This window comes from Callorhinchus milii, unplaced genomic scaffold (assembly GCF_018977255.1).
Source record: "Callorhinchus milii isolate IMCB2004 unplaced genomic scaffold, IMCB_Cmil_1.0 Scaffold8, whole genome shotgun sequence".
In the NCBI taxonomy this organism is placed as follows: Eukaryota; Metazoa; Chordata; class Chondrichthyes; order Chimaeriformes; family Callorhinchidae; genus Callorhinchus; species Callorhinchus milii.
The window spans coordinates 22,492,836-22,514,878 of NW_024704749.1; the positions used below are offsets into that span (position 1 = coordinate 22,492,836).

General features: G+C 48.5%; 1 protein-coding gene across 1 annotated transcript in view; it reads right to left on the minus strand.

Moving 5' to 3' along the window:
• Positions 1 to 10,530: 10,530 nt before the first annotated feature.
• Positions 10,531 to 22,043, minus strand: part of LOC103190780 (LIM/homeobox protein LMX-1.2) — a 35,601-nt gene continuing 24,088 nt past the window's right edge. Inside the window, exons 2-7 of the mRNA XM_007911669.2 lie at positions 15,565 to 15,797; positions 14,352 to 14,530; positions 13,628 to 13,705; positions 13,225 to 13,291; positions 12,373 to 12,531; positions 10,531 to 10,981 (exon numbers count right to left, since the gene is read on the minus strand). Coding sequence (XP_007909860.2) covers positions 10,824 to 10,981; positions 12,373 to 12,531; positions 13,225 to 13,291; positions 13,628 to 13,705; positions 14,352 to 14,530; positions 15,565 to 15,797 — 874 coding nt within the window. The 3' untranslated portion in view covers positions 10,531 to 10,823. The remainder of the gene's footprint in view (positions 10,982 to 12,372; positions 12,532 to 13,224; positions 13,292 to 13,627; positions 13,706 to 14,351; positions 14,531 to 15,564; positions 15,798 to 22,043) is intronic.

The following is a 22,043-nucleotide window of genomic DNA, read 5'->3' on the forward strand; positions in this document are numbered from 1 at the left end:
AGCTGAGCAGTGATGGATTATGATCTGTAGCTCAGTGGTTAGAGCCCTCGCCTCGCAAGCGAGAGGACCGGGGTTCGATTCCTGGGTCAGGGCAAAACCTTAGGCAAGTTCCCTTACTCCACACGCCTCTGTTTACCAGCAGTAAGTAGGAACCCGGTTGTTAATTGATTGGCGGATCGCTTTTCCGGGTGTAGCAATACCTCAAAAAAAAATTGGTGACTCAACCCACCCCTGTTTGTGGGGACGCCGTTGGGCGCAATAGGCTGCCACGTTTCGCCCACAAAACACACAGTCAATCCACTTTACAGTGTGGTGCTTTGAGACGTCTCGACGATGTGATAAGACGCTCTATCAAATACAAGGATTACTATGATTATATTATATTAATTATTGTTATTATCGTGAGTCTTTGATCCCCGAGATACCGAGTTAAACGCTAAAACATTCAGCCCCGCTGGAGACAAGTGGAGCTAAACGCCGGTGGGAATTACTGAAGACTTTAAATAATTAAGCGGTGAACATATTGGTTATTTGGCTTTCATTGCTGTATTGATCGCGGGCAGTTAATCCTTTCAAGACATCCTAGAGAGACAGGGGTCAGGGAACCCTCGACAGAGCAATAACCCAGCACCAGTCAGATTAGATGACATCAAGCACTGTTCCACAGAAAATAAATCTTTCACTGCTTTTTAATTGAAGAGGAAAAAGAAAAAAAAGAGATGGCCATATGGCGAGAGCTAGTCTCCAGCATTGATTGACAAACGCGTGTCGACGGGTGGGATTCCAGCTATTCTTCCACCCCCCACACCCCATCCCATCTCCCCCCACCGCCCTCTGACACCCTCCCTCCCTCCCTCCCACTGACTCCCTCCCTCTCTCCCACTGACTCCTTTCCTCCCCCCGACTCTGACTCGCTCCCTCCTTAATAATAATAATAATAATCCTTGCCTTTGATATAGCTCCTTATCACGTTTTCGAGACGTCTCAAAGCCCTTCACAGGATACACTGTATAGTGAATTGATTGTATATTTCTGGGCGAAACAAGGCAGACAATTTCACGCAGCAGCGTCTCACAAACAGTTGTGAATCGAGTGACCAAATTATTATTATTTTTTACTTATTTCCTTTTGGAGGGATTATTGCCCCTGGAAAGCGATCCGCCAATCGACTAACAAGCTGGTTCCTACTTACTGTTTGGGGGTCACTACTGTGGGCAATTGGCTGCCAGTTTCACCCACAAAATGTACAACAGTCAATGCCCTTTACAGTATATCCTGCGAAGTGATTTTAGACGTCTCAGTGATGCTCTAAAGCTCTGTATCAATATAATACAAAAATACATTGGTAAAGCGCATTTCACATCGGTCGGATGTCCCAAGACGCTGAACAGTCAGGGATTAGGACCCGAGTGGGGTGGGGGAAGGGGGTGGATGAGAAAGGGCAGAGAGGGTAGGAGGGTGGCTGAAGGCATGGTTAAAGAGGAGGATCTTGAGGCGTGCCTTGAAGGGGCAAGGGAGGGAGGGAGGGAGGGAGGCGAAGGGAATGTGGGATGGAGTGGCAGAGGGTGGGAGCAGAGAGGCTGAAAGCCCAACTGCAGATGGTGGGGAGGGCCGGGCAGGGAACACGGAGCAGGCTGGGGCCTGCTGAGCGGAGGGAGCGGACAGGTTGATAAGCCGGGCGAGGGTGGGGGTGATGGGGTCACGAAGCCTGGTGCGGGAGAGGACACGAGCTGCAGAGCTCTGGATGATCTGCAGATTGTGGAGGGAAGAGTTGGGGAGGCCGACAAGCAGGGCGTTGGCATAGTTGTACGGGGGCTTCAGCGGCCTGAGGGGTGAAGCAGTGGCGGAGTCGGGTAATGTTGCGGAGGTGGGAGAAGGCAGAGCGGGTCATGGCACGAATGTGGGGGAGAAAGAATAGTTGAGGGTCAAACACGACCCCAAGGATCCGGACTGGCTCGGTGAGGTGGAGTGTGCAGCCATGGATGGTGATGCTCTCAGCGCCTGAGGTGAGGAGGCGCTGATGGGAGTCAGTCAGGAGAGCCTCGGTCTTGTTGACGTTCAACTGTAGAAAGTTAGCTCTCATCCAGAACTTGATGTCCGACAGGCAGTCTGTCAGGACAGCAGTGTTCCTGGAGTTGAGGGTAGAGGCAGAGAGATAGAGTTGGGGGATACAATAATACTTGTACCAAATACAAGTAGTAGTATTATTATTAAAATCCCATGGCGCTATTTACAAAAAAAGGGAATGTTTTTTTTCTCCGTGTCTGGTCGACAATTTCCCTCCCTCGATAAAGATTTGAGAGAGTCATCATTAATGTCATTCCTGCCTGTGTTTGTCTACCAATCCTCTGAAGTTTGTGGCGTCATTTGGACGTGTTAAGGCATTGGACCAATTATTGTTATTATTATTGAACAACTGGCTCTGCATATGAGACACCATCGCAAGACACATCTTGAGAACCGGTTTATTTACCACAATCAATTGAGCTTCCCACAAACTTCACACCCACCCACCCCCCACCCACCCACCCCCCAGCCAGCCAGGCCTTCCCTTCATTCAGTCATTCAAGCCCTGGGCAAAGGTGTTGAGTTTCAAACAGAAATCTCCAGAGGTTAAAGCAAAGGTGTCAGAGGAACATCGAGGAACAGACCAAAGTCATCCTACAGTGTCGCCCCACATTGCACTGCCTCCCCCGACCCCAACCGCTCCCCCGTCCCCAACCCACTCCCCCTAACTGTGCCCCCCCTCCCCCAGCCCCAGAGACCCTCCCCCACCCCACTCCCCTTCACCACCCCCCCACTCCTCCTCACCATCCCCCCACTCCCCCTCACCGTACCCCCACTCCCACTCATCATCCCCCCACTCCTTACCCCCACCTGTCCACCCACCACCTCCTCCACCCTACTACCCCTGAGCCCAAAGCAGGAGCGAGCGGCTGCTTTCTTCCCCAACGCTGGTCAGACAGACTGTCTGTCCTGAGTGTTCTGCCCGCCGTAGATCAAAGCCGTCAGCCGGGCAGCGACCCGGCAGAGCGAGGCACGAGGACATCCACCAAACACTGACAGCGCTCTGGGATATCGACGCAAACAGCCATCGGAGACAGCGTGAGCCTGACCGACAGAGTCTCTGCTTACACCAGTTACACAACCTGAAATAGATCCAATATACTGCTGTACAGTGAAGTGACTGTGTATTTGGCTACTGCTACCGCCAAATACACAGTCACTCCGCTGTGCAGCAGTATCTTCTGGTGAAGCGATTTGAGACGTCCATCCAGTGACGTGAAAGGCGCTATACACATGTAATTTTGTTGCTGTTGTTTTCTCGATGCTGTAATGAAGCACTACATCAAATGCAAGGATTGTTATTATTATTATTATTAGAAAGGAAGGAAACTCCTAAGTACATCCCATAAACCTCGGAAACATTAACAACATCTCAAACCGAGGCACGTGATCAGTACAGCGCTGTTCCTTGAGCCTCCAGATTGACAGAGGCGAGGCAGGGAGGTGGGAAGGAGAGGGCTGCCCTCGGGCGATCGGAGTGGGTGGGGGGTGGGGAAGGGTCTGTGGACGTTCAGAGGGCCAGGTGGCTGGCACATGGCCCCCAGCACAAGGTGGTTTCAGCTCCCCCCACCCACCCCCGGAGTGTTTACAAAGTGCCTGTCCATAATAGCTCCACATCTGAGCATCAAAGGACTTGTAATGAACCTTAACTGCGGTCTCCCTCTCTCTTTCTCTCTCTCTCTCTCTCTCTCGTTCAATCTGGGTTTAAGAATTTTCCATGATTCAACCCCCCCCCCCCCCCCCACTAGTTTGCCAGCCAACCCCACCGCTGTGTGTGTCATGCTCTGACATCAGATGATACCTTGGACATCAGATGACTCCACTGGAGCTCTCTACTCTAACCCCATTCCCTGCTCTTGCTCTCTCTCCCCCACCGCCACCCCCCCACCCCCACCCCTCACCCCCCCACCCCTCACCCCATGGTGTCTGTGCTGGTGCTCACTCCCCCACTGGAGCTCTCTACTCCAACCCCATTATTCAGCCGTGTTCCAGCATTCACAGGTTTTCTCCGTGTTCCTTTGATCTCTGACGCGGTTTTGCTGAGAGTTGGTATTTTGCAAGTCACGGCACGAACATGCTACCCATGATGAAACATGACATCTCACTGTGTTTTGTGTGTAAAGATGTGTTAATGCAACCCTGCTTTTCACAGCGTCTCAATCCCACTGAGGACTATTATACACACTGTATAATAACGATAATAATAATCCTGGCATTTGATGGAGCACCTTATCACGTCTTGGAGACATCTCCAAGCACTTTACAACAACAACAGGATTACATTTGTATAGCGCCTTTCATGTCGGGAGGACATCCCAAGGCGCTGAAAGTGTAGTGACTGTGTATTTTGTGGGTGAAATGAAAACCACGTGCAAAGCCCACGTATATCACGCACCATCTGGAGTTACTGCAATTAATAATCCCTGTAAAGGATTTATTATGTCATTTATTATGTAACTAATAGCTGATTAATGCTAATAATAACAATACTTGCATTTGATTTAGCATTTTATCACGTCTCAAAGCTCGTCACAGAATATACCGTAAAGTGGAGTGACTGTATTTCTGTTACATAATTGGTTACATAATTAAAGGTTTGATGCCCTTAATTATGTAATTAAGATCATTCCTCCTGCCCAGGGTTTGTCCAGGATTTGCCCAGGGTTTGCCAACAGTTTGACCTCGGGTTTGCCCAGGGTTTGCCCAGGGTTTGCCCACAGTTTGCCCAGGGTTTGCTCAGGTATAATACTGCGGAACCTCAAGGCCTTTCTGTGAGAACAGTCTTCACAAAATTGTGTTTCATCTGCTGTCTCCAAACCTGACCACCAGCCAAGACCCCAAAGCACATTTGAGCGCTGCCCCCACTGAATATTGTACCCTGAGTTTTCGATGCCCCACCCTGGGGGAGAGGGTTAAGGTCGGCTGCATTTATTGGAGATTGGATCTTGAGTAGATCTGTCAGCAAAGTGGAGTTGATTGGGATTGCCCTCTAATTCCAACTGTTCCTCGCTACACACACACTGATCCGTACACTGACCCTAACACACACAGACATTGACCCTAACGCAGACACACACACACTGACCCTAACACACACACACTGATGCTAACACACACACACACTGATCCTTACACTGACCCTAACACACACACATACTGACCCTAACGCAGACACACACACTGACCCTAACACACACATACACACTGACCCTAACACACACATACACACTGACCCTAACACACACATACACACTGACCCTAACACACACATACACACTGACCCTAACACACACATACACACTGACCCTAACACACACATACACACTGACCCTAACACACACATACACACTGACCCCAACACACACATACACACTGACCCCAACACACACATACACACCGTCCCTAACACACACATACACACTGACCCTAACACACACACACACACTGACCCTAACACACACATACACACTAACCCTAACACACACACACACACTGACCCTAACACACACATACACACTGACCCTAACACACACATACACACTAACCCTAACACACACACACACACTGACCCTAACACACACATACACATAGACCCTAACACACACATACACACTAACCCTAACACCCACACACACACTGACCCTAACACACACATACACACTAACCCTGACACACACACACACACTGACCCTAACACACATACACACTAACCCTAACACACACACAAGTTGCAGCAAAACAGTGTAATGTCAGATCTGCTTCACTTAAGGATTTGGATCATTTAATCTGTTTTTTTTATCATTAAAATTACCCACCAATCCCCTCCCCCCAGCCTCAAAATTAAACTGAGTTAATTCATTCCATCTCCACATACAAATGACTCTGTACACGGTGTAAAGTGTTCTTTTATTGTTATTATAATACATTTACCGTGATTGACACTGTGATGTTCAAACTAATTTGAATTTTTTTTCCTTTTATTTATAAATACATTTTGATCTTCCTGGCTCCGCTTTATCATTGTGTTAAAGGCGGATAAAGCCGTGAAACCACCACACAGAGATCTACACAGAGCTCAGACTTGGCTACGTTAACAGTGTGTGTGTGAGCGTGTGTGTGTGAGGGTGTGTGTGTGAGCGTGTGTGTGCGTGTGTGTGCGTGAGCGTGTGTGTGGTTTGCTAAGGGAGGGAATGCGAGCCAGTTTAACGCTTAGTTTCAAGTTGTTAACGGTGGGGAGTGCGTGCGTGTGTGCGGGTGTGAGCGTGTGTCTGTGTGTGTGTGTAGGGGGGGGGCTGTTCACAACAACAACTTGCATTTACACAGCACCCTTCACACAGGGCAGTGTCTCGTAACAGTGGCGGAGCCCGATGTCAAGCCTGATCTCGAAAAAGGGGAAGGAGGGGGCAAAGCGAAGGGACTGAGGGAGAGAGTTCCAGAGGTTGGGGTTTCGGGTGAGTTTGGCGTGAGGTACAGTCGGAGGCGGGCGATGTGACAGAGGTGGAGGAAAGTGGGACTGGATGTGGGGGAGGAAGGAAAGCTGGGGATCGAACCTGTTCACCAAAGGGAGTCGGCGTGGGGGCGCGGGAGTGGGAGGGCGGGAGGTTACAATGGTACAGAAATGAAACTGAGAGACGCTAATAAATAATTGTAAAAAATAATAAGTAATTTAAATAACAATAATATGTTGCTCGCATGTCGGGAGAGAGGTGTTTCTGCCTGACATGCACACACACGCACACACACACACACACACGTACACAGACAGGTACACACACGCACACACACACGCACACACACACACACACACGTACACAGACAGATACACACACGCACACACAGACGCACACACACACAAGCGTGGGGAAGCAGGGAGGGGAGAGGTCAGAGGATACCACATAAAGTTGTAAATACAAGCCTCGGACGATACACGAAACAGCGCGTGGGTTGGTTTAAGAGCCGGTGACAATTAAGAGTGTAAAAAGAAATCGACATTTGGTCCAACATAAATACAGAATATATAAATGTACAATCACATACAGCCAGACTGCAATCGTGGAGGTGGCTTTAATGAGACAGAAGTTCGGATCATTTTTTGTTCTAAGCTACTGCATTTGGATAACAAAATGGGGGTGCGGAGGAGTGTGGGGGCAGGAGCAAGAAAAGGTGGGGTGGGGGGGAGAATTCTGCTGCCCAGATCTATACACAGACTTTTTTGTTTGGTCATACATATTGGTCACAGAGAACTGAGAATCTCCATCAGAGAATAATAATAATAATAATAATCCTTGCGTTTGATACAGCGCCTTATCACGTCTTCGAGACGTCTCAAAGCGCTTCACAGAACACACTGTAAAGTGGGTTGACTCTGTATTTTGTGGGCGAAACGCAACAGGTAATTTGCACACAGCAGCGTCCCCACAAACAGCCATGGGGGTGAGTGACCGATTTTATTTGCTGGCCGTGGGGATTGTTGGCCAGGACACCGGGAGAGAGAGAGAGAGAGAGAGAGAAACTCCCTTTTCTTCTAATCTCCCGACTCCAAACAATTAATTTTTTCCCCCTCGACACTAAGCAGATTAAAGGCCAATTGAATATCCCTAAATGGTTATGGTTTAGGTACAACTTTTAAAGGTGGGTTCACCGTCCAAAGCTCACCCATCTCCTTCCCCCAACACCCCCCACCTCCCACCCCAACGCACACACACACACACACATATATCCCTCTCTCCCCTCCCAGAAAAAATGCCCCTCATATGATGGCTGATGTGGATACACATCACTCACTTAATTTATTGCTTCAATCCATCACCATTCTGCAAAGTGGTGCTTTCGTGCTGTGCTCAATAGAAAACTCATTTTGAAAGACAAAGGCTGGAATGACTTTATAATTTGATGCCTGCGTTACAGTAAAGAGACTGATGGCTTCCCCTGGTAGCCATCAGAAGGCCGTCATTAAGCAGTGAGATAAATAAACCACTGTCCACCCTGACCCGTAACCTTACAGCTCCCAATCGCATCGGCAGGTCGGTGGCTGTGTGAGGCAGCACATCAAACATTGAGGGTCCCTGTACGAGGGAGTGGGGGGGGGGGGTGGGGGGTGGGGGGGGAGGGCGGAAGCTGTCAATTTATTTCCCCTTTAAAGTATTGCTCCCGTAAAGCATATTATTACCCTTCCCTTCCTGGGATTAAGCAATCATGCACCGTCCCTAGCCAGTGAGAAAAGGTGGTATGATAAAACAAAAATATATCACAGAAGTCAAAGGCTATTGTGAAACGCACAGGTCAAAGCCAAGCAATTAATGTTACGAGATAAATAACGGTATCAGTGATAACAACATCACTTTCAACTTTACTTTCCTGACACTTTTGACCTCCATCTGTGGTCCATAACTTTACTCGCCCTCCGTCCCAGCCAGCCAGTCGCCTACTAACTTTACATCCCACAGTCCCTTCTCCTCGCCCCCTCCCTCCCCTCCTTCAAGGCACATCTCAAGACCCTCCTCTTCGACTGCGCCTTCAGTCACCCTCCTAACCCCCTACCCTCTCTGCCCTCCACCCCCTCCTGATCCCCAACCCCCACAGCTCGGGTCCAAATCCCTGACTGTCCAGCGCCTTGGGACGTCCTCCCGACGAGAAAGGGGCTGTGTACACGTTGTTGTTTACTCTTTGTTTCCTCAAAAAGGTACAACGACGAGGTTAGTCAAGAACGTTTCCTTCGGTGTTTAATCTCCGACGCTTTTCACTGTCTGCCGGCCTCAAGTCACTGCTTCCAGCTGTAGAGGTATACCGTTCCCGCTCACGCTCCCGTTCATCCCCCCCACTTCCCGCCACCCCCCTAAATGTTCAGTGTGACTAAGCAATGGAAGTAGGCGAAGGAGAGCGAGAGAGAAAGAGAGAGAGAGAGAGAGAGAGAGAGCGAAGGGGTTGTTTGAGTCTTCTCAGGGTTAGCCTGCTTTCTGCCCTCGGCGCCATGTTTGGAGAATATATAACCCCCTCTGGATTCCCTCCCCTCACCTCCCACCCTCGACTCTCGCCCACCTGCGCCCAACACTCTCCGGAATTAGGAGAGTAGGGCACTTCCTTCCAGAGAGATTGAGAGAGAGAGAGAGAGAGAGCGCATTCCATTCCAAAGCACGGAACTCCCACGCGTAGGTGGGATGCGTGGAACTCTCAATCCAGTTCGGATACGGTGAAGCTGAGTGATGGGTTTCCGTGTGGGTCAGACCTCCCCCACTGCCCCCCTCTCTCCCCCCTTCCCCCCCCCCACCCCTTCACAGCATCCAATTTAAGACCAGACTCAACAATTTCCCGCTTTATGTGGGGAATTTGAGCCCTATCTACAAAGCGTTCAAACACCAACTAAACGTGAAGACTTCTTGGCGAAAAATGACTAAGAATGTGTCCAGGGGTCTTACCTAACATAGTCTCCATTTATTGGAACTCAACTTACACCAGGAAGAACCCTGTTTGGCACATCCCTTGCCCTAGTGATGTCTATATACTTTGCCAAACACTCTCCTGATCGAGACAATTCCACCCCAGTCTAGATTTGCGCTATTTTAATAATAATAATCCTTGCCTTCGACACAGCGCCTTGTCACGTCTTCGAGACGTCTCAAAGCTCTTATTCACTGTAAAGTGAATTGACTGTACATTTTGTGGGCGAAATTTGCTCAGCATTGCAGAATGTCTGGAATTGGGTAAGTTCCTAAACTCAGGGTCACATTTTTTCAAGCCGTTTTGTTTCTGGTAAGTTTCTTTTAAGAACTGCAGAGAGAAAGAATGAGAGCAAGAGAGAGAGAGAGAGAGAAATCACTTAAGACCAAATTCAACAATTACAAACACACTACACATACATTACACACAAACATGTAGACTACACGCGCACACCACACGCACACATTACACACACTACACATATACACACCACACATACACTACACATACACACACCCTACACATACACACACATTACACACACACACTACATACACACTACCCGTACACACTGCACATACACACGCACTACAAATTACACACATTCACTACACATACACACACATTACACAGACATTACACACACACACATACGTACATTACACAGATGTGAATCTGAGACGACAAATGGACTCAAACTCTGGGGCAAGGGAGACAGACAAAGGGAAAGTGGGGAGCACTGTCACACTATCCATGTCTCGGGGGGTGGAGAGGAGACCTGGGGGGGGGAAGGGGGAGAAGGGGGCAAATGGAACCGGATCGCTACACAGGGGTCTGTCTGTTGTTTGTGCTTCACCCCAATCCTTGTGTCCGTCTCTCTCTCTCTCTCTCTCTGGGGCGACAATAGAACTTCCACTAACTCATCACAGCCACGTGAGAGACAGCGGTTGAGTTCATTAATAATAAAAATAGTCTGTGCATTTGATACAGCGCCGTATCACGAGGTTGAGACGTCTCAAAGCGCTTCGCAGGATACGCTGTAAAGCGAATTGACCGTATAGTTTGCGGGCAAAACGTTCATTGTTCCTTCTCGGGTAGTAATGTGTGGTTGCACAGTTTTATATATTTATACATATATATATTTATATATATATATATCCTCCTGTCCTCTCCTTCTGTTCCACTCCAAGTCACTGCGATTGATGTATCGGTCGGTCGGTTTGTAAACCCCCTGGGCTGGGCTGGGCTGGGCTGGGCTGTGTGCGACTGGCTGGCTCGCTGTGTTGCTTCATTGCTTTGTTTTGCTCTGTGTTTTCTTTTCAGGAGGAGAAATAGGAGTTCTGCATGGAGTAAAGCCTGTCGATGGGGTTACCCACCCGGGCTTGCAGAGGGTTGACTTCAGACGAGGCGAGAAAGCAGTCACTGAGGCTGGTGAGCGACGTGTCACTGTCAATGTCGTGAAACAGGGAGTCGTTACCTGCAAATATACAATAATAATAATAATATTAATATGCAACAATAATATACAATAATAAAAATTATATTAATATACAATAATAATATTAATAATATGAATACGTAATATATAATAATAATCCTTGCATTTGATACAGCGCCTTATTGCCTCTTTCGAGACATCTCAAAGCGCTTCATAGAACATACCGTAAAGTGTAGTGACTGTATATTTTGCGGGCGAAACGCAGCAGCCAATTGCGCACAGCAGCTTCCCACACAAACAGTCGTGGATTGAGTGGCCAATTTTTTTCTTTTGTGGAAGGGATTATTATCCCCGGAAAAGCGATCCGCCAATCGACTAACAACCGGGTTCCTACTTACGACTGTGTAAGCAGAGGCGTGTGGAGTAAGGAAACTTGCCCAAGGTTTCTCTCTGGCCGGGAATCGAACCCAGGTCCTGTCGCTTGCGAGGCGAGTGATCTAACCACTGAGCTACAGGACTCCACAGTTTCTATGTTTCCACATATAGGAACATAGGAACAGGAGTCATTCAGCCCCTTGAGCCTGTTCTGCCACTCTATAAAATCACAGCTGATCTGTACCTCAAGTCCAATTACCCGCCTTTACCCCATATCCCTCGATACTCTGACCTAACAAACATCTCTCCACCTCAGTTTGTAAATTTGAATGGCAGAGAGAGAGCACAGAGGGAGCCTTTAAATAAATCCATGTCGATGAATCATTTAACAGGCAACCCACAATGAAGTTTCCATTTTTAATGAGTTTTGCACACACGCCTCGCTCCGCTCCGCTGGTAATCGTAAAATAGAGCGATCCTGGAACTGCCGCGTAAATATTTAATAACCTCGGACATAAAACCAGAAACACTGGGAATTCTTCAACCTTAGATAGATAGAGAGACAAGCGGACAGGCGGAGAGAGAGACTGGCAGAGAGAGAGAGAGAGACACAGACAGACAGACAGGCAGGCAGGCAGAGATGTACAGGTAGGCAGACAGAGAGATGTACACACCGACAGACAAACAGACAGACAGACAGGTGCACTGTTTTAAGCGCTCCTGGAGGCTGCCACGTATGAAGGGCGCTATAGAAATGCAAGCTGTTGTTTTTGCTGGACTGTTTGGGTGCTGTATTGCTCTGTGTATCTCTGTGTAATGAGCTGCTTCTCCTCCTCTCCACACAAGCGAGTGAGCGAGCGAGCGAGCGAGTGCCATGGCCTCTTTCCTGAGCGTCGGTCAGTCTAACATTCCTTTTCAGGAGAGCCCGGGCAGATAGGGCCATGTTCCTGCCGGCCGCTCAGTGTGGTCAGGAGCCGAGCCTCGGGGACGGTGAGCGTGGATTGGCAAGCGGGCGGGCAGGCAGGCGAGCGGAGGGGGGGCCGGGGGGCACTCACCGTATGGGTTCATGTGGTCGCCTGGCATCTGTGGCGGAGTGAGGCCCTGCTGGAAGGGATCGGAGTTGTAACCGTTCTGCTCCATGGACACGAGTTGTTGCGGAGGAGCCAGGGGCGTGTAGGAGGTCAACATCCCATCCATCCGGGTAGACATCACCTCTGTGACAAACACACACACAGGTCAGCCAAACACCCTCCGTGACAAACACACACACAGGTCAGCCAAACACCCCTGTGCGGCAAACACGCACACATAGGTCAGCCTATCGGACAAACACCATCACCGATACGTTCAACAAAACACGGAGATCTCTCTTCCCCGGGTATCTGTCAGACAGAAAAGCTTCGATCTTTAGTAGAAAGATTAACCCTATCCACTAACCCTACTCTGTATTTGTTTTGCTCAGCCGGGTGTCAGATACACGCGGAAACCCGTCTCCGTTGCTTAAGAGTATCCAAACCCAACTGAGAATTCCATCATCCCACCGACACCTGGAAATCCCAGAGATAGATGGTTGAAATGGATTGCGCTCTCTCTCTCTCTCTCTCTCTGGAGGGACACATCCTGCTTACCTAATTCCGGTGAGTATTAGGTGCAGGTTGGTGAGAGCTAAGGCTTGGGGGGTGGTGGGGGAACCCCAGAGTGTATGTTGGTTGGGGGTAACTAGCTAGCTAGGAATCTAACCAGCTAAAACCGCAATGGGTTGCCATTGATACCATATCCCTGCCCCTGCAAGCCAAGGCCCTGATGGGTAGGGTGGTCCTCGCTGGACAAGCAGCTTGCCAGACAGGGATATCGATGCATTCCCACTTTGCCTTCTCTCCTCGCACTCCCTCTCGACAGGGCCTCACCTTGTCCCAGACGCTGTCCGTTCTGCTGCTCCTGCTGCTGCTGTTGTCGTCGGGCGAGTTTCTTCATCTTAAGAGAGACAGAACGAGAAAACAAAGGGAAGAAAATCCACTTTACACTATATCCTGTGAAGCGCTTTGAGACGTCTCAACAACGTGATAAAGTGCTGTATCAAATGCAAGGATTATTATAATTATATTATTATGATATTAATATTATTATAATTACTATATATTGCATTAATATTATTATTAATATTACATTATTATAATTATTATATTATTGCATTGATATTATAAATAATATATTGTTATAATTATATTATTAATATATGAATATTATCATATTTGTTATATTATTATAATGATCATATTATTATTATATTATTATAATAATAAACATTACCTTCGCCCTTTGGTTCTGGAACCAGACCTGAACCACTCGCACGCTCAGCCCAGTCTCCGCCGCCAGCGTCTCTCTCACCTGCACGGACGAGGAACGAGACAATTATTCCTAACATTCCCGCAGGCTGCCATCCGTGCGCGCACGGTCCCAAAACCTCCCGCCGCTCGCCCTCGCCACATTCCTCGGCCCGGAAATAGGGCCAAGGTTTCCTGGGAAGCGGGCTGAAAATTCCCAGGAAAAAGGTTAAAGAAACCCAGGAAAAGATTGGGAAGGAAAGCGCCAGCTATAACAGCTGCCTTTCCTGAAGGCCATTCCCTCTCCCTCCCTCCCACTCCGATATGATAAGGATTCGGGAAGGAATCCCGCAATCTCAGTCGAGATAACAGGAAAATCATCTGGAGCGTTTCCACAACGCCGGGAGACTCTGCCTAACAAACAACCACCCTTTGGGAATCTCCTCGGACTTTCCCAAATAAGAAAAAGGAGAGAAATAGATTGTTTGTTGGTTGTAATGTAAAAAATGCCTCCAAAACAACAACAACAACAACAGGGGAACCTGGTAAAGAATTAATGACTGAGGGTAAATTAATGTTGAGGGTAAATTCGAGGGTTGTTAGAGACATAGAGTAGAGCGGGGGCAGGGCAGGGCAGGGCAGAGAAGGGCAGAGAAGGGCAGGGAAGGGCAGGGCAGGGCAGGGCAGAGAAGGGCAGGGCAGGCGATCACCTTTCTACATGGTTTGGAAGAAACCTCGAACGAGGCCTTGAACGCTCTCCGTTGCTGTGTTGTGAGGATGGTCCTGGGACGTTTGGGTCGCCGGGGGTCTTTGCCATCCTCGGAAGCCTTGCCCTGCCCCCCCGGGCATTTACTGGGTTTAATATCACAGTCCTCGTCATCACTCTTCACTGCAAACAGGTTAGAGACGGGTTTAGTACTAGCAACACAAACGCACACACAGGTACAATAAACACACACACAAACACTTATACTGACACTCACACACACACACATATATACACCCTCCCTGACACTCACTCTCACACACTTTGGCACGCACACACACTCATACACACACAGGCACACCTACTCACTCTCACTGCACACACACTCACCCTCACTCATACACACAATCACATACCCTCAGATAGAACCTCTGCAATTGAATTTGCAGAGGTCCTATCTGTGTGTGTGTGTGTGCGTGTGATATCATTATTTCTTCAAAAAACACGTGTAATCATAGAATCATAGAATTATACAGCACAGTAGGAGGCCATTCAGCCCATCGTGTCTATGTCAGCTCTTTGAAAAGAGCTTCCAAATCAATCCCACTCTCCCCATAGCCCTATAAACTTGTCCTCCCCAAACACACTCCGACATAATATTACATAAGAATATAATAATTCGCTGGCAAAAGAAGAGCAAGGTCCATCTATTTCCCCTTCCACCATCCTGGCAGTCGCTTGACATGTCGTGTCGCAAACTATACACTGTATCCCCAGATATTATTGTCTAACAGAAATCTATCTAATTTGTTCTTGAAACAAACAACACTGTCTGCTTCCACCGTCTCGCTAGGGAACCTGTTCCATAAGGAAGTTTGGCCAACATTTAATAAGGAAACTTGCCCAAGGTTTCGCTCGGGCAAGTTTCCTTACTCCATACCGTAACCAGAGGGGATAGGAACCCGGTTGTTAGTCGATTGGCGAATCGTTTTCCGAGGGTAATAATCCCTCCCGAATCACTCAATCCACGACTGTTTGTGGGGACGCTGCTGTGCGCAATTGGCTGCCGCGTTTCGCCCACAAAACACACAGCCAAGTCACTTTGCAGTGTATCCTTTGAGACGTCTCGAAGACGTGATAAGGCGCTACATCAAACGCAAGGATTATTATTATTATTATTATTATTACTGCTCGCTGACTGAAGCAGTGTAGTTCACCTGAGTCCGAGTCGTCGGGGCTGACAGAGCTCAGGAGCTCCTTTTCCTTCTCGTAGTCGCTCTTACAGAGGAGCTGGCCTTCCTTCAGTACGTACTCATCGCCCTTTCGCAGCTGCCGATCGCACACACAGCAGCAGAAGCAGCTCAGGTGGAACACGCTCTCCAGGGCTCGCATCACAAACTCGCTGGCCGAGATCTTCTCCCCACAACCGCTGCACTTGGTGGCAAACAGCCTGCGGCGAAAGGGAAAGAAAACGCCATACCTTCAACACAACCACAGCAACAACTTGCATTTACGCAGTGCCCTTCGTGCGGGGTAGTGTCCCGGAGCGCTTGACAGTGGCGGAGTCCGACCCCGAGCCAGGCGGGAGACGGGAGGAGTGGGGGAGTTGACTGTAAGCACGATCAAAAAAGGAAGGTCTTTAGGCAGGATTTGAAAATGGGGAGCGAGGGAGGGGGGCAAGGCGGAGGGATTGAGGGTGAGGGTTCCAGAATTTCGGGGTGTAGCGGCTGAAGGCACGGCCGCCGATGGGGGAGAGGAGTGGGGGAGAGGGACGAGCAGGAGGCCGGAGTCAGCCGAGCGGGTGGTGAAGTGGGAGTGGGGGGGACTGAGCAAGTCGGTTGGGGTGGGGAGGCGCGAGGGCACAAAGGGATTTGAAAACGAGAGAGAGGATCTTGAAGTCGATCCGTTCGGAAATTGGGAGTCAGTGGAGCCTGGCGAGGACTGGGGTGGTGGGTGTCGGGAGGTTTGTGCAGGTGAGAATCCTGGCGACGGAGTTCTTAATTAATTAACACAATTAACATAACATGGAGATCTCTTTCCCCCGGTATCGTTCGAACGCAAAAGCCTCGATCTTCAGTGGATAGATTGACCCTCTCTACAGGGTGACCAAAAAGGAGTGATACCATTACAATTTCTAATAAGTCTTAAAGAAGTGATGATATTTGGGTTTTTTTAGATAATAGAGTAGATATCACGACTTTTTGGTCATCCTGTACTATCCTTGTGTTTTTTTTGGGGGGGGTCAGTCGAGAGTCTGACACACGCGGAAACCCATCACCGTTGCTTAAGAGTCTCCAAACCAGACTGAGGATTCCATGCTTCCCACCTCCACATGGAGATTCCCAGAGATAGATTTGTTGGAACAGAACCCGCTCTCTCTCTCTCTCTCTCTCCACTCTTCAATAACGAGATAATAAAAATAATAATAATCCTTGCATTTGATATAGTGCTTTATCGCGTGGTTGAGACGTCTCAAAGCGCCGCACAGAATATATATTGTAACGTTTACTAACTGTGTATTTTGCGGACGAAACACAGCAGCCAATTGCAAATAGCAGTGTGCGCAAATACCGGGTTCGATTCCCCAGCGGGACGAAACCTTAGGCAAGTTTGGTTACTCCACACACGCAGCTCTGTTTACTCAGCAGTAAGTCGGAACCCGGCTGTTAGTTGATTGTCGGATCGCTTTCCGAGGGTAATAATCCCTCCTAGGAAAGAAAAACGACTGTTTGTGGGGACGCTGCTGTCTGCAATTGGCTGCTGCGTTTCGCCCACAAAATACAGTCACTCCACTTTGCAGTATATCCTGTGAAGCACTTTGAGACGTCTCAACAAGGTGATGAAGCGCTATATCAAATGCAAGGATCATTACGGTTATTATTATTATTACATACAGTATATACACGATTTACACACAGGCTGTATGTCATATCCCCACAGTATGGACGTGTAGCATTGTTAGATAACTTGTACTCATTGTACTGAGCCGTTGGGTAATGAGGGTGTAAAGGGGTTCACACAACAAGAAGCCCGTTGCCCCCACAGATCCCTGTTTGGGGAGAGCGCAGGTGTATCGCGCCGGTCACTTTCAGTCACAGCTGATGTCGGGGAAGCTTTGTGGTCGAGGACAGAAGCCTTGAGGATTACACTGGGAGACCTTAAGCTTACTGCTGGCATTGTCAGGGAGCCACCTGTGACTTCCCACTCACAATAAGCTGTAAACTAACCTCTTTGCTCAATTTAATTACGCCTGGGGGCTGTTGTTTAAATACTGCCGTTGTTACGGTGGAAAGTTAAGTGATTTGGAGTTCTTTAGCTTCAGTGGATGTGGTGTGAAGGCATCTGAACTGCCCTTTGACAGCAAGTCATCTGTAACCACACCAGAGATAACCTGGGGGGGGGGGGGGGCGGGGCGGTTGGGGTGGTGGTGTTGGGTTGGGGAGAAAGGGAAGGGGTGGGGAGGAGGGGTGAGGGGAGACCATTTCTAAGTGTCGGGGAGTGTTTAGTGCAGACATTGTGAATATTCACTCCGCAGGTCCCAAACAAAACTGCGTCTTTTCGACCCAATTCTAGGCTTTAATTAAACAGTGATGATTTCCTGATTTCAGGGTGGGGTTATTCCCCGCCCCCCCTTCTTTTCAAATAAAATAAAACAATTTAATTCCGCAATTTATCCTTCAATTGGATCTGTGTGACGAACATGAGAAAATAAATGAGTTCGTTTTCGCACTTCTCCTAAGCTAAGCCCCTCTTTAACTCGCTAACTCTCTAACTCACTAACTCTCTAACTCATTAACTCTCTAACTCACTAACTCATTAACTCTCTAACTCTCTAACTCGCTAACTCACTAACTCTCTAACTCATTAACTCTCTAACTCATTAACTCTCTAACTCTCAAACTCACTAACTCTCTAACTCACTAACTCATTAACTCTCTAACTCGCTAACTCTCTAACTCATTAACTCTCTAACTCATTAACTCACTAACTCTCTAACTCGTTGACTCGCTAACTCTTTAACCCTCTAACTCGTGTGCGCAATTGGCTCCTGCGTTTTGTCCACAAAACATATAGTCAATCCACTTTTCAATATATCCTGTGAAGCGCTTTGAGACGTCTCAACGACGTGATAAGGCGCTGTATCAAATGCGAGGATTATTATTATCATCAAGTCTTTTCCTGACAATGTTAGTAAAACGCCACAGATTTTCTAAGGGCGGTTGGGGGAACCCATTAAGTTGAGCCTATTTGCAAGGCAACTAAGATATAACCACGGAGTGGAATAAACATCATAAGCAGTCAGTAATAAAAGTCTTTTGGGTCGTGTCTAATATAACATTGCACACAGTGGCGATTACTGGTGGGCGATATGCAGAGAGCTTCACTGGGCAGTTTCAATTCAACGCCATAAAGTTTTAAGGAGATACCAGATGTTAGGAGCCCCCGAGAGAGAGAGAGAGAGAGAGAGAGAGAGAGGCAGTCGGGGGGTGGGGGTGAGTGGGGGGTTCTGATGTGCATTAGTAATAAAACTGACTGTAAACCTTTTATGTACTGAGATTTTCCTCTGATGTTGAGTCCGATTCAGCAATCAGTGAACATAACAGCGGACATCTACCACTCTTCCTGCTCGGGTCAAAAACATCTGTTGGTTAATATGTAGAGTTTTATTATTTATCGGAGGAGGGGCTTATCTTTACCTGGGGTTTGGAAGCTCGCTCGGGGTGAGAGGGGGGGTGGAGAGAGGGGGTTTTGTTACAGATAGGGGCTCTGCCGTTTGCTTCTACGCTGTCCTGCACTGACTCTACTCCTTTGTTTGCTGTTGTGCTAATAGTTTTATTATAACTAATGAATTGACGTTCGGATTGGGTTTGGGTGCGGAGTTGTGTAAGGTTTTGCTGCTCACACTAAGCGAGTTTTCAGGGCTTTTTCGATGAACGAATTGGTTGTAAAAAAACAAAGGACTAATAATCTGCTGTATTCAGATAGGCGGAGGTTTGTTAACCTAACCGACTGGTCCCCAGCGTTGAACAGCGGACGGACGCAGCAACTAAACAGACACCACAACTCATTAACTCTGTGTGTGTGTTTGAACACAGCCTCGAAACAGATGGTTCTGCTTTTGCTCATGATTTTACCCCCAACCCCACAGAAGAAGAACAGCCCCCACCCGGAGCTGGTGACAATTTGAAGACAGACACACACACAGCTTCAGTGCTCAGAGATGCTATCCTGCCTGAAGGTAGCTATATATAAATGCAACTTGCTGTTGATTGTGGTGGAGACTGTGTCAGAGGCTGATCACACAGAGAAAGCCACACTGCGCTAGATTGTTACGTTAGAGAGTTCCTCGGCTGGTTTCCTGCCCGACAATCCTCTCCCCCAACCCCCACACACCCTCAAGAAATGGTCATTCATCTTCATGGCTGTTTGTGGGTGACAGCAAATGTACTGTCACTACACTTGATAGTGAAACCGTGTGGAGCAGTTGGAGATGCTCCCCTTGACGTGAAAGACCCAATACCAAATAAAGGGGTCATTGTTAGGGTTATTATTCTTACTATGTATGTTACAGTTAGCACAATGGGAATCTGGGCCAACAAATTTACTGCAGTCGTGGCATGAGATCTTTAATGTCCACCACACTTAATGTCCACCTGAACAGGCAGACGAGGACCTCAGTTTAACGTCTCATCCGAAGGCCGGCACCTCTGACAAAACTACCACTGAGCCACCAGCTCGGCTGACACACAATAAATTAATTTACTCAGAAAAGCTCAGTAACTGTAGCCGTGAATGTGCTTTTACAATGCAAGTGTTCCCCTCCCTTCGTCTTGTCTGAGAACCTCTCAGTCCCTCCCCCCCTCCCCCTCGCCTGCTCCCCCTCGCCTGCTCCCCCTCACTCACCCCCCTGCCCTCCCCCTCTCCACCTTTCTGATCGGTTATACTCCATTTCCTCTTTTCAACATGTCATTATTTTTCCTGTTGTAATTCCCATTTGGCCTGTCTCCTATCTTCCTGTTTCCCATTGTCCCGTTGCCTAATCCCGCTCTCTGTTCCCCCAACCCCGTCACACACACTGGCGTTTGGAACAATCTCCCTCCACCTCCCCTCCCTCTGCAGCCTTTCACACGCTGTAAATCCTCCTCCAACCCAACAAGAGGGATTAGCCAGCAGTAATCACTGACCTGGAGCCCCAACCCCCAACCCCCAGCGCCACCCCGCAACCCCAATCCCCAACCCTCAACCCCCAGCCCCAACCCTGAGGCCCCAACCCCCAAACCCAGCCTCAATCCCCAACCCCAACTCCCAACCCTCAACCCCCAGCCCCCAACTCCAAACCACCAAACAAAACCCCCAGCCCCAACCACAACCCCCAATCCCAGCTCCAAATGATTCACATCCTGCCCTTGTGGACAGTTAACCACAGCACCTTGTGAATGATGAGGCTTGTTGTTCTGCAAAGTCTGTTGTGCATTCAATACTTCTCTCCTCCTCTCCCCCCCCTTTCTCCCACTCTCATCTTTCCCCTTCTACCCCCTTTCATGTGTCAGTCTGGCAGTTGTGGGTTCAAGCCGTTGGGACTCGGAATCATATAGTCCAATGCAGCCCTGGGGGTGTTTTGCAATGTCGGAGGTGCCATGCTTCGAATGAGACATTAAACCAAGGTCCTGTCTGCCTGTTCAAGTGGATGCTAGAGATCCCATGGCTCTCTCTCTCCCAGTGTCCTGGTCAACAATCCCCCAATGTGTGTTTTGTGGGCGAAACGCGACAGCCATTTGTGCCCAGCAGTGTCCCCCAAACAGTCGATGAGTGAGTGACCAAACATTCTTTTGGAGGCATTATTATACCCGAAAGCGATCCACCAATCGACTAACAACCGGGTTTCTGCTTACTGCTGGGTAAGCAGAGGCGCGCGGAGTAAGGAAACTTGCCGAAGGTTTCACCCTGACCCGGGAAATGAACCCGGATCCTCTCGCTTGCGAGGCGAGTGAGCTAACCAGGACTACAGAACTCCACAATAAATCCACAATTAAAATGCCTACTTTGTCCCTATCAAGTAGATAATTCCATCTCCCGCATTACACGCCCCCACCCCCTCACACACACACACAAGTAGCCTGCTGGCGTGTGATTAGATAAAGCAGATAAGACATCCCCCAGGTTTGCCTCTGAGCAGGTCATTTGTGTCTCTGTGTTTGTGGTGTGGATGGAGTGAATGATGCTCTTCACACCTGTATCTACAGATCTGCAGATAAGCCGACACCAGCCAAGGTGGCCTTTCACTGGAAAGCACAAATGTTGATTCTCTGGTTTCCCAGGCACTGAGTGAGTGAGTGTGAGAGTGTGAGAGAGAGAGAGAGAGAGAGAGAGGAGGCGGCCATAATCTCTCTCAGCAATCAGAACAAGATGGGAGAGATAGAGAGAACATTCTTCTCACCCTCCTAGAGAAGAGAACAGCTGGGGAGACGGGGATGAGTCTAATGCCAGTAACTTCCTCATCACATCATCCATGTTAATAATAATAAGAATCCTTGCATTTGATACAGCGCCTTATCACGTCTTCGAGATGTCTCAGAGTGTTTCACAGAATATACTGTAAAGTGAAGTGACTGTATACTTTGTGGGCGAAACGTGGCAGCCAATTGTGCAAAGCTGCGTCCTACAAACACTGTGGATTTCATGACCAAATTAATAT